The sequence below is a fragment of the Schistocerca cancellata genome, chromosome 2 (assembly GCF_023864275.1).
Source record: "Schistocerca cancellata isolate TAMUIC-IGC-003103 chromosome 2, iqSchCanc2.1, whole genome shotgun sequence".
NCBI lineage: Eukaryota > Metazoa > Arthropoda > Insecta > Orthoptera > Acrididae > Schistocerca > Schistocerca cancellata.
This window is the reverse complement of record NC_064627.1, coordinates 717,820,281-717,834,471: the sequence shown is the minus strand read 5'-3', so window position 1 is coordinate 717,834,471 and position 14,191 is coordinate 717,820,281. Positions and strand designations below refer to the sequence as shown.

General features: G+C 41.4%; 1 protein-coding gene across 1 annotated transcript in view; it reads left to right on the top strand.

Moving 5' to 3' along the window:
* Positions 1-14,191, top strand: part of LOC126158074 (Down syndrome cell adhesion molecule-like protein Dscam2) — a 169,653-nt gene that overhangs the window by 14,509 nt on the left and 140,953 nt on the right. Inside the window, exon 5 of the mRNA XM_049916418.1 lies at positions 5,489-5,727. Within this exon, the coding sequence (XP_049772375.1) occupies positions 5,489-5,727 (239 nt within the window). The remainder of the gene's footprint in view (positions 1-5,488; positions 5,728-14,191) is intronic.

Below are 14,191 nucleotides of genomic sequence, written 5' to 3'. Positions count from 1 at the left end.
CTATCAATGCGACGACAACCCTAACGTAATTTACGTGAGCTATGATAAGCCTTGTTATTAATAAAACGAATCTGACAGCCCTCATCCGTTCCGTATACTCACTTTGGAATATAATTTAATAACATCTACTTTTCAGTTAAGTAATCAGTATGGTGCACCTAAGTTAACTAATTAATTCCTCTTATTAATTTGAATACACGGTCGCATTTACAAAGTAGTCTTGAAGAACCAACTCGGTTTAATGACAGAAAAGAACTGCGATCAATCATTTTTAATTTATAAGGATTTATAAACGATATTTAATCAGTCACTCCTAAATAGTTACAGTGCGCCTAGATTGCGACTTAGCTAATACTTTAGTAATCAGTATCCGAAGGTACAAAAATACACTGCAGATTGCCCATTAATCAATGACATCACTTCCAAACCTGCTTTTGCTTCTTCTTCTGGAAGACAGCTGGTGGCAGTATAGTACACATATTTAAGACAAAGCCAGTATTTATCATTAAACAATACACCGGAAAGTTTAATGATATCATGAAAGTCTGCCATAATCTTACAGTGGAAGATCACTTTAATAATTTAAAATCAATAAAAAGTAACAAATGCTTTGTGGAAAACAGCATAAGCTCTGACTGACATGGAAAGCTATTATGTATTCTTAAAACAAGAGACTGTAATTACTGTGTAAAACTAATGCTGTGTTAATTGAAATTACTGTGTAAGCTTCAAATTTAACAGTCAGCTTGAATGTAACAACTTATACAAGCAAAGCATCTACTTGCAAGACCCATCGTTGGGCCTTCAAGTCCTGTTCGGACGGTGTTTTATCTACTTGCAAAGCTGACAACATGTATTTACGGAATCAGCTAAGTTTCACCTGTCCACTGCAAAGTACTATCACTATTTTTGTGCAAGCAAAGGCAACGGTCATTTAATAACTTTGAATTGTTTAATTGTACCAACACTATTTCTTTAAAAACAAAGTTTCATTGTACTTCCACTTTTCTACAGTAGTCATTTAATTATTACACTGTTGTGTCCGAGCTGACACACTGAATTAAACAACTGTCATATTTCTTGTAGTTAGTAATGTGTGCATTCATTACTACGTCTGTAACTTTAAGTGACCATTGTCATAGTACTGAGAATAATGCAATGCAAAAACCTACTGTCTCTGTTACAGTTCCACTGAATCAAAAATTGCTGTATTTGTTATTCAAATAAGTGGTTACATGGAAATAATTACTCCTACTTCAGAACAAAAATTGTCTTGATACTTGGCTGAAGGCCTTCAGTATTTACATCAGTTTCGAACAAAGCATGTTAAGATAACCACTTTAAAAATGCACATTGTTGCATTAACTGTGAATCATTATTAATAATCATTTCTTTTAAAGTTAATTAAGGAATCTCTCAAGTTCTGTACGCAATATACACACATCTAAGGAAAATGAAAGGTCTGTCTGAGAGACTGTTAGTCATTAACAAACAGCGTTTCAGCATAATTTACGAGTATATTCTTCAAACTTGCTATAAGGTTTTCTCTCACCCTATCACAAATTATTACACATGTAATTAATGGTTCAGTCTTACCTTTCTGTAGTCGTGGTCCACGAAACAATCGCTCAAATGTGCTGGTCACTCTTAACGCTGGCTTCATGTAATAACGATCACGTACGCTTAAGAATGTTATCTTCCTGAAGTGCTGTTATGTGCATTTATACTCCTCTTCCTGTATATCATGTAGGCAATTTATTGGAGGCTGTTAATTGATATTTATATACGAAAACCTCCACAATGCCTCCACTCTAACAGTCTTCTTCTCCCAAGTGGCAGAATATCCCCACTATTACGGCAGTACAAGTCACAGTACCCAACAAAAGTTAACTGTAAGCGCGAAATAAAATCGCAGAGCACAGCTAAGTCCTTTACTGAGGTAATGCAACTCGCTACATATAGCATTTGCTGTAGTCAGACTATTAACTGCACACTGCTCTGGCCTTGTATTTACCATGCTCGCTACATCTTACTACACTGAAGGCATGCTACAGATAGTGTCATTGTCTCCATTCGCTTTCGGGCCCGCGCACCAACTTTTTGTACCTTCCACATTTTAAGTACTTCCCGTTGTCAGTGATACATTGAAACCGATTTTATATGCGGAACTATACATCAGTCTTTACTTAATCATTTTCTTTTATTTTATCACAATTTCCATTGTTACAATAACAATAGGACATATTCACGCATAACTTGACATAACACACGAGGGGCCTTCAATGAGTAATGCAACACTGTTTTTCTCGGCCAATTTCGGCTGACGAATTTGTTGTGGAACATCGTGGAATATTCCCACTTAAGCCTCTACAGTTTCATAAGTTCCAATAGGTGGTGGCGCTGTAAATAGTCTTTAAAATGATATCTGTAACGGAGGTGCACTGCAAGCAGAACTGTCATTGAGTTTCTTTTGCGGAAAGCCAGAGCATCCCAGACATTCATAAGCGCTTGCAGGATGTCTAAGGACACCTAGCAGTGAACAAAGGCACGCTGAGTTAGTGGGCGACGCATCTGTCATTGCAACAAGACCGCGTAAATCTGTCCGCTCTCACCACGTGCCGTCCGACCTCACACAGCTGTGACTGCTGCAATGTTTAAACCTGCAGACACTCACATTGGAGGTGATTGACGGATAATAGAGCTTCACCTTTTGCTGCTCCTTTTGTCCAACCTCATGTTGAAACGTCAACAAGTTCACTGCGACTGGTCAGGTGTGTGAGACTACGAATCACGATGGCTGATCACGGCATCTGGTGGTCATAATTGGAACTGGACGGTGGCCCTGTGACGCATGGAAATCATGCACTCTATTCTGTGGACATTAATGCTACCAAGTTTGGTACTTGTTCGGTAATTAGTCCCCATGTTATAACATGTTACATAGGGAAGGTTTAGTTATAATCATCAGGTATATGAGGTGGCAGAGTTATGTGGAACACCCTGTATATAACAGGTAGATTAACAGGCCACATCGTTATTACTACCACCGAAACTACTACCACTAAAACGTATATTAAAACTATTACACTGGTGTGTAAAACGTAAGGGCGAAAGTAACTTTCACATGATGTGTCATTGCCAAGTAACACAGCTCGATGAAACTTTATAGTACAAGAAGTAACTGAAACAAATACGCAATGGGATCAACAGAAACAACACTTCTACTCAAAGACAATAATCACACTGAAGACGCCACGATTAATGATGATACTGGACATTAGAAAAGACGGGACATGGTCCTTAATACTGTGTGTGTGATCACGACGGACGGCATTGCATGCTCCGCAACGTTCTCCCATGCTGGCCACAACGTTGGTAAGGAGTCCTTGTGGTAACGCTTTCCATTCCTCTGCAAAATGCAAACTTTCACGGTCGGAGAAGTCACAATTAATAAAATGTTCCAAGCTATTATGCTGTGGTTGAATGAATTTCACATTCCTTTGCCAGTGTGGTTGATAACAGTTGGACGTTCGTTGGTGCATGTGTACAGGCAGCAATACGTGTCGCCAGTTCGTCCCAAACGTGCTCGATGGGATTTAAGTTGGGGGAACGCATATCCTCTCGTTCCCAGGGCTTCTTGATCTGCATCGTTTGATGTGGTCGCGCATTGTTATCGGTAACATGAAGTCATGGTCGAAATCACCGCTGTGAAGACGCATATGGGGAGGGAGTTTAATGTCACAAGAGCGTTGACCGGTGTGTTTACGGCGTTCAAAGATTTGAAGGTCAGTCCACCCGCGCAACATTATGCCTCCCCATTCCATAACACGTGGGCCACTAAAACGATCAGGTTCGACAATGTTAGCGACTGCATTACTTGTTCCCACATTTCACCGTATGACAGTAGGTCCATAATCATTATTCATACTAAATCTGCTCTCGCGTACTTTGCTGCTGAGTGAAAATTTCATTCTGGAAACATCCCCCAAGCTATAGTAAAGCCATGTCTTCCAGGAGCGCTGGTTCTGCAAGTTTAGCAGGGGAGCTTTTGTGAAGTTTGGAAGGTAGGAGACGAGGTATTGGCGGAAGTAAGGCTGTGAGAGCGGGGCGTGAGTCGTGCTTGGGTAGCTCAGAGGGTAGAGCACTTGCCCGCGAAAGGCAAATTTCCCGAGTTCGAGCCTCGGTCCGGCACACAGTTTTAATCTGCCAGGAAGTTTCATATCAGCTCACACTCCGCTGCAGTGTGAAAATTTCATCCTGCAAATCTGCTCTCATCCGAGAAAAGCACGTGGGTCCACTCCTTGTGGGTAAAGTCTCTAAGCTGTTCACACAATTGCAAACGGTGCGGCCGATGTGAGGGTGTCTCAAAGGAACGCAAAATGTATGTCGCCGGGCATGCAGTCGCCATGCCACTATGGAGCGTGTGATTGCGTGGCTTGCAGTTCTGTTAAATGTGATTGCAATTGCACCTGCTGTTTGATATGGGTCCCTTCTTGCCTGTTGCACGATGTAGCGGTCGTCAGCAGCTATAGCTGTCCGTGGTCGATCACCTCCTCTCCTTCGGGCAGCAGTGCCTGTGATTCGGAATGCTCCCTATACACGTGAAACAATGCTGTGAGCAACACCACACTACTGGGCTGCAATCGTTATACTTCGTTTTCTTCTCGTTTTCCAGTGTTTCTCACCCATGTGAGAAATGGTGTCTCCGGATCATTTTGTAATAAAGAACATCACCACAGTGCACCATAACTGACTGACAAGCACTGCCTCTTGCTGATCTCATGCCATGTGATGTCCAGCTTTCTGTGCACGATCAGTATATCTCCGGCAACTCGCTCCCGCACTTTCATTCATTTCCACTGATTGTCATTATATTATGTTACTTCATCTAGGTCGTCCTCATAGTTTTGCAGAGAAGTGTGATACTGATACTATAATTCTACTACGATTATACTTGATTGTGTTTAGGTCGCTGATTCTCAGAGCACAGTCAAGTGGTACGTTTTCATGTGTTATTACACACATTTTCTCTTCACTGTGGAATGAGAAAGACACACATATTAGTATTATTATATTCTATAATAGCTCCGTTTGCTTTGTACGTTCTGTACCACATCAGCCTTGCTATCGGGCCCAGCAATATTTTGTTCCTTCCATGTTTTTCCGTGATTTCCGTAAGTCACATAGGGCGAATGCTGGGACGGTTCCTTAGAAAGTGCGCTGGCCATAGCTTTAACCATTCTCACAAATCCGAGCTTGTGAGACGTCCTTCATTGGATTGTCGTCGACGAGATGTTACTGTTCCATCATTCCTCCGTGAGACATTACTCTTTGTCATCTCCTTTGAAAGGGAAAGAGCGGCATTTGTCCAAGGCAGTGAGCAAGCGGTTTAGACGAAGCCTAAGTTTACCCGTGCCGGAGCAACAAATATCTCTAATGTGTGAACGTAATTCATCTGTCTGTATACTGCTTGTTTGTCACTTACCAGGTTCGTGGTCAAAGGACGTCCGACGAGTGAGCGTGAGCGGCGATCAGACCAAGGCCCACATCACCGGCCTCCACCCTGCTCACAGCTACCAGCTGAGGGTAGTTGCAGAGAATTCTGTCGGTACGTCTAATGCGAGCGACGTCGTTTCTGTAACCACGTCAGAAGAAGTTCCAGGAGGACCGCCCCGCGATGTGAAAATCAAAGTCAGGAATTCAGAGGCTCTGCTTGTCAGTTGGAAGGTAAATAAAATATTCACATTACTGCTGGCGTACTCGGGCTATCTCAGTCTTCTTTTAGACAGCAAAAGAATAAAAATACGTCTGTAGCATAAAATCAGTTTTAATTGCGTGGTTTTCAAAATGTGTGTAACCTACAGTACTCAATTTATAAAGTGAAAGCATTTAAGGAAGTGCCGTATTGTGTTATTTCATACAACGAAAAACATCAAATAAACAACATTTTTAGTTCCTCTAAACGAGCTAAAATAAATAAATTCTTGGTCGAACAAAACTCCTTGTCTGTTTAGGTAGGTTACGGCATAACTCTAGAAAGAGTCTAACAACATCCTAAAACACCTGATTATAAAGACTGGCAGTCTTATGCTATCCTTAGGAAAACTGGAGGTATATTACTCCACGAGAGATGTTTCCAATAGTATGTCAAATGTGTACCCATCTCAGCTGGAATTATTCCATGCACTCCAGAGTTGCGCTTACTTTTACTCACCATCCTCTCCCCTAACCCATCTTCTGTATTAGGAGGGATAAGAATATCTCACTATCGTACTTCTTCCGTACAAATAGTACGTCATGTGAGGACCAACTTCAGTGGAAATTGTTCCAAGTGCTCCATCCCTAGGAGTACTAGGAGTGTGTTACCCATCAGTAATCTCTTCCACATAGAAAACCGTATGTGTAATAGGACTGGTTGGAATTATTACAAGTATTCCAAGAATATTCTGGAACACACACACACGGGTGCGTGTGTGCACGTGTGCAGTACATACATATATGCAGTCTTATTTCTATATTTACACCCGTTACCATTGTCACTTACACCAGGCATTCTCAAAATCCGAACTGAACTCTATAATAAGTTATCTGTTTCACAGCCATAAAATGTAAGTTTAAGTACAGAATTTTCAGTAAATAACGAGAATGCCATGTGGTCAAACACTGTGACTTATGTCAATTCTGCAATCCACCTCAAACATCAAGACTTCCACCGTTATGTGTGAACGTTAAGCATGTTTAAATCGGCTATGACAAGTTAGCGTTGAGACTCAGAGCCAAAAGTTGTGACCAAACAGTCTCTCTCTCTCTCTCTCTCTCTCTCTCTGTGTGTGTGTGTGTGTGTGTGTGTGTGTGTGTGTGTGTGTGTGTGTGTGTGTGTACACTTTATGTACAATGGCTTAATCAATTATGTACCGATTTATAACGTTAGATGGTTGTGTTGATTTGTAGGAGATGGCCACATACCCGCATTGTCCGATTTCTGTGCTGCCAACTTCCAGATAACTGCAGGCAGGATGCGACTGACGAAATGAAAACGCCCTAAACACTGTGTCGGTACAGTTTAGCAAATAAAAATGTTTGTTCCACACTTGTAAAACTGTTACGAGTGCAATGATAGATTGATCCACAAGCCTGATAAAGGATTCACTAATTTCTGAACTCTAGATTGATGTTCAAAAGATTGGAAAAAAATTTGCTGTGGAGAAACAGAAATTTTACAAGTCTTTAACGTCAAGCTGCTATCAGAGTTAAAGGCCACAAAATCGACTGTGAAGGACTTGTCTACCTCCACAGACTCGTGTAGAAATTTCACTAGTTCATAGTGTTGTTACATGGAGAATTGCACTTCCCGTCACGACTAGCTCGCTTCTCATCTACATAGACCTTGCTTCGACAAGCTCGTTCAACTAGGGATGACCTATGAATTGCAGTTAATCAATTAATCTTTATTACTCTCTCAGTCGATTACGGATATACCGATTTTTCTTTCAAGATAGTTATTTTTACGCAATAGATTATCCTTACGATTGAGTACTTCACCTGTTTTCTTTTTGTTTTGAAGCCTGTTGTGTATTGTCCCATCATCAGTTATCTTGCATTGGTGACTCACAACGCCGGTCAACAAGCAAGGATCTGTCAGCGAGCATATCTACGCGTGCAATAAATCGACGAAATCTTGTGCGTCCACAAGAGACAATTTCAGTCTACTGCTGACCAGTTTTCTGTCCGTCCACAAAAGAACTTTCAGACGCAAGCGGCTACACTCACATAAAGGATAGTGCAATTCAGGATACTAAAACATAATGCAGAATTTCTACTGTGGTCTGTGATCGCACCTAGCCATTAAGAAACGTTAGCGAAGTGTCAGAGGCGCAAACAACGCTGTTAATGTTCGACACAGTGCCTCCTTAAGCGATGGCAGTACTCACAATAGGTGTTGATTTACTTCGCGAATGACACGGTGAGCCCAAAGACCGCAACATTATTTGTAAATGGGCATAGATACATGTAAATATTCATTGACGCTTGCAGCTTTTCATATAACATGGACAAAATGCTTGGACGAGAGTAATTTCACCATATAAATGACTGATAGCAACTTTGGGATCCCAGAAAACAGGGAGAAGCTACGAAGATTTTCGTATAATTTTCGACAGAAATGTCCAAACAAGCATTGAGAGAAGTAATACCCCAATCTACGTACACTATCCTGAAGAAGAATTTCATGAAGACAAGTAAAGTATTTCAGTTGTGTAACAGACTAATTGTGCGTGATATAAATAATATTTTCACATTCTTCGACGCGTTTTCAAGTCCACACATTCTACTAAATTGTAGGAGTGGCCAATGAGGTCTCATTTACTTCGCTCATAGCTTAAAGCGATTTTCAATTCCTGCCATAAGTCAATAAACGACCTTTCATAAACTGTTCCTCCAGAGCATTTAAGTTCCATTCTGAACTCTAGATAAGGATTCATAGCGTATATTTTCTTCAATATTTTAGTAGTGAATTCTACAGTTCAGTCTTTCTTATAAATCACATATTCCATTAGGCAGCTCGTGAAATGACACAGAAATATAAGAATCCCTATGTATCTGAAGGCACTGCTGCAAAATGTCCCTTTATCAGCTTAATACAATATTCTAACTTCAACTCTTCTATGTGATAAATACTTTTTATTTTATTCACACTGCCACAAAATATCATAGTTATAGGCCAGTACTGACAAGGAACCCCTTGAGTGCGAGGTCATAGAAGATCAATGATGTTTACGGCATTCGACGCCCCGTATTTTGTCTGCAATGCAAACACAATATTGACTGTTAATGGCAACACGAGACGGGGCTGGAGGTATCCAATTGTGAGCACAGCAAGAGGCTACGGAGCTTAGTTGAACTGCTTAATCGACAACAGTGCTACAGTGCTAGTGGTGTTGATACAAAGTAGAGCAATGACAACGACAAACAAAGCAATAACAGTTGCCGAAGTTGACATTTCGTCAGAAAGGAGCCCAAGGATCTAACAAAATGAGAAAAAAGTGGCAGGTGAAACATTAGCAAGGTGAGTCAGTGGAATGTGTGGTGTCGTATACGGTCGACTATGCAGACATTGTACATGAGGAGTACAATAATGACCATATGTGCTTAACAAGCAAAAGTAATATTGGAACAAATGTCGAGCAACGTAGCTCTTCATCCTTGTCGGGCAAAGAGCCACATATCACGTCTCCAATGACACATAGTAAAGGACAATAGGACAATAATTGCTCAAGTCCGCAGCTCGTGGTCTCGCGGTCGCGTTCTCGCTTCCCGAGCATAGGGTCACGTGTTCATTCGCGGCGAGGTCAGGGATTTTCACCTGCCTCGAGATGACTGGGTGTCTGTTTTGTCCTCATCATTTCACCATCATTCATGAAAGTGGCGAGATTGGACTGGGCAAAGGTTGCGAATTTGTAAGGGGGGTGGTGGGGGGGGTTAAAAACCCCGTAGTTGAGCGCTCCACAAACAAAACATCATCATCATCATCAATATTTGTCCAAGGAATGGGTACAAAACAAAATAATGTACATGGAAGATCGTCGCAAAATGGCAAAGAAACAGTTATGAAAATATGTAGAATAAGTCCGCAGCAATGTGATCGTGTAGAGCATAAGAAAAACTTCTGATATTCAAGGGAGGACAAGTCGCACTTGTTACAGAAACTGGTGTTCGTGCGTTTCAAGGATGCTCCATACAGTTTACAGGATGTGCACGATAGCGACACATTACGTTATACACATCAAACTTCGCGCGACATAGATCATAGTGGTTTCAAGGAAGAAGTGGATGGTTGCATAACTTCAAACAGTGCTATAGAACTGGAATGCGTAACATAATGAAATTTCAAACAAAACGTCAATTGACGATGCCCGGCAAACTGCGGAATCGGCCCGAAAATTTGTAGATGAGATAAACTTATCTCATCGTTCAGTAAGGATTTTTTTTTTAAATCCGACCAATCGGGATTTGAAGAGGAAATGCATGTGAAAGGAACCCTGGAAATTAGAGGTATCACTAGAGTTGTATTAAGATCAGCTAATATCAATTTCTTAACGCATTCGTATACAATTATGCCGACCGTTAATCTGGATGGTAAATTGGCTGGAAAGTTGTATACTGTGCTGCGAGAAGCTGGAGGTGCTCAGCCCCCTACTATTCTTTCTCGCGGGCGTTATCTTGCAAGCGAAAATTTGTGTCACAGCAAGCAAGAGCTAGAAAGGGGGTGTAAAAGAATTGCAGCTATGGTATGATCAAATGGCTCTGAGCACTATGGGACTTAACTGCTGAGGTCATCAGTCCCCTAGAACTTAGAACTACTTAAACCTAATTAACCTAAGGACATCACACACATCCATGCCCGAGGCAGGATTCGAACCTGCAACAGTAGCGGTCGCGTGGTTCCAGACTGTAGCGCCTAGAACCGCTCGGCCACTCAGGCCGGCTATGGTATGATCATTGCTTGGCCAATAGCTGGTTAAAATAACTTTTTCTTGATTTCTGGTCTGCAGCCCTCAGCAGGAAAAATCATGGTCACAGTGTTCTGGGACGCAGATGGTGTTATCCATGTTGATTTCCTAGATCATGGAACAACAATAAATGCAAAGCGTTTTATCACCACGCTGCAAAATCGGAAACGACGGCTTACAAGGGTCCGAAATGAAAAGGGAAATGTTTTCCTGCAGCATGACAGTGCCAAACCACCCAATTCACGTGCCACCACAGCAGAACTTCAGAGACTGAATCTCACCGCTGTACAGCATCCTCCATACAGTCCAGATTTAGCACCGTCTGCCTTCCATCTGTTCCTTATAATGAAAGACGATCTGACGGACATCATTATGCTTCTGATGAAAACGTTGAGAGAACTGTGAGACTGCGGTTGTGGAGTGTTGCGGAGTGTTGACTGCTTCCCTGACGGCTTCAGAAAACTTGTTCCTCGTTGGTAGAAATGTATCCAATTGGCTGGTGATTACGTGGAAAAAGTGAATATTGGTAATTGAAGATCACATTCTAAGGATTATTTCTGCGTTTGATTCACTAAAATATTCCCATCCAAATCCAATTAACGAAGGTGGAGGCATTACTTTTCATTCAACCCTCGTAATATTCTGCAAACACTACTATGGCTCATTCCAGGAATTTGTGTGTCACATCTGCCTGTAGAGACCTGTCGAGTGTTCGACTCTTTCCAGCACAACATCATCAAGCATAGGTGTAATAACGTACAGATCTACCAACAGCCATGTGCATCTCGGAGGCGTTGAAGCACCCTTGTAGACGATCGTCTCGCGGGGTGCCTTCGGGCAGGATATGCTTCTTGATAAAGCGTGCAGCCTTCCGTACAATACCTGTTAGCTCTACCATACGGGTAATGAAATGCACATCCGCATACTCCTTGTTACTGTAATATTTTCGCATTATCACCAACACTCGTACAACTGGCGCTCCGCAAACAACTGACGTGAGTGGCAGCCCGACTGTGTACTTTGCCGTCGTATCCAGTTTGTTCATAACTCCACGTCTCGAAAATGTAAACAAAGACCACACCCCGGACCGGCACGCGGCGTTTACACAGAATCACGTCAGCAGTGGCTGGTAACTACAACGTCTCAGTTATCTTGCAAATGGTTCAGACCATTGTTTAATAAGACGTTTTTACTTCTAGTGTCGTGCACTTTCTACTGTATGACTTTACGCCATTCATTAATAACACACCCTTATAATTCTGCTACACATAAAAATGGTAACCATGTATTTCATGTAACTGAGCACGTATTGCTAGTTACAAAAGGAGAAATATAAGTCCATTTATTTTTTCTGGCTCATACCTTCATATCATAAAAAAATAATTTTAGGATAATTCTTTGTAGACCTAAAAATAAATACGTAACGCAGCAATTAATCTAATATTCGATTATTATGATCCAATTAATGGATACGATTAATCGATTCTTTTATATAATCTAAAAGGCTAATTAATAGCCCATCCCTACTTTGTACACACTGCGCCCTAGTCAATATGGCCGCCGCTCTTAAATGCCCTTCCAGCAGTCTTTTCAAAACTCACAAAAATGCTTCTAAAGTACACATTATTGCTACAGCTACACTTATAAACATTTTATGTAACTCGCAATTACGAGCTGTTATCACTGAACTGTTGAAATGCGCGAACTGGACAGTTTTTTTATAAGTAACTTTTGCGCAACATCTCTTATAGGTAACATAAGGACTTTTCTACGAATAAAACACTATGTTCAATTTATTGATACCAGTATAATAGGCCTAATTATTGTGTTATTTGCATTTCATTATGATGAAGTGGTCACCAGCAGCAACGTAAACCTAAGGACAACTAACTATACACCCACATATAGCTGTTATAAGTTGTCCCGTACTTCCAGCAGTAAAGGATACAAATGGCCCCGCTCCCCCCCCCCCTTTTCCCCTTGAGTGGCCACTCGCTTTGCCACCCGCGCTGCCCTCGCCAGTTACCCCGCACGCTATTCGTTCGTTTTTTTAGTCAGTCGACTCGACCGAATAGAGTTATAGTGTAGTTGTAGTTTCCTATGTAGCACGCGCGTCGGCGTCACCATATTTTATACTTTTCTGTCTGGCACATAGAGAGCTAACACATACCTACGAGAAAAGTCGTGGCCATTCTAGTGATCTCGATACGTCATTCTGTCTGGCGTTGGTGCTATGACATATTGGAAAAAAAAAACTTTTTTTATTCCAACACTGGACCATGTTACGGCTGACATGAGAGAACGTTTTGCTGAAGAAAATATTTCTCATTTAAAATTCAACATACTTTTGCCCTCACAACTACTGAAACGTGACGGTAGTGGTCTGGCACATAAATTGAATCAGTGCTTAACTGAACTACCGTTCTTTGAAGAAGAATCAGTCTTTGTGGTTAAAAAGAGACTAATGGGAGAGATTCTTCACTACAAGAAAACGAGCATAAACGCCCTAATGATCGTGACTCTGTTATGCAAGCGTTATCTGTACAAAATATTTGCTTGTCTAACTGCATCTGTTTGTTGCAGTAGAAAGAAGTTTGTCGACATTGCGGCGTGCAAAGACATGGGTGAGGTCGACAATGGCTTAGGTCTGTTGACCACTCAGCCGGCCGCGGTGGCCGTGAAGTTCTAGGCGCTTCAGTCCGGAACCGAGTGACTGCTACGGTCGCAGGTTCGAATTCTGCCTCGGGCATGGATGTGTGTATTGTCCTTAGGTTAGTTAGGTGTAAGTAGTTCTAAGTTCTAGGGGACTGATGACCTCAGATGTTGAGTCCCTTAGTGCTCAGAGCCATTTGAACCATTTTTGTTGAACACTCACCCTGACATTGACTGTCTTGTTGACGACGTAATTAAACAATTTTCCAGGAAGAATAGGTGCATAGAATTCACCATTTAAGGAAGAGAACCACAATTGTAACTTTTTTTATATCGTAAGACGCCATTGTCTTGTATATGTGTATAATTAGTTTAAATAAAACTTTCATAAACTTTGCATGTGACTTGATTATTTTTTATTACGGTAAAAGTAAAGGTAGCTCCAGATATCCTGCCCTTATAGCAGCCGCCAATTACTTCGTGGTCGGTACATCATGCGAGCTTTGGTCTGCTCTTATTAATAACTCCACGCTACATTCTCGCGGCCATGTCCGCCTGTGTCCGGACCGTTCCGTCTAATCCTATGTGCGTTAGATGGACCTGTCCCTCACTTCACAAAGTACTTGCAGAGAAGATGAAGAAATATCATCATGTTCCGGTCCAGCTTGCATTTCAGATTACTGAGGAAATAAAAAATATATTCTTTAGATCTGCTAAGATAGATGTGCAAATTTTGGTATCAGAGAGAGCAGTTCTCTGAAAAAGACACAGTCATTTGTCACAAACGTTCTGCCTGCTATTTTCATTTGTCAGATAAATAGTCGTGAAACCTGATTGTTTGTCATCGATGTTAAACGTCATCGTACATTATTCTGTAATACACATGCTCAACTTGACATGTGTAGTGTGTTCATTTTCCTAAACAATTGTCACTTCCGTTAAGTGAAAACTGAATACAAATTTGGCATCATATGGAAGTCAAATAATGGTAATAAGTGGGCAACTAGAGCTAACGGACAGTGTTGGGACTT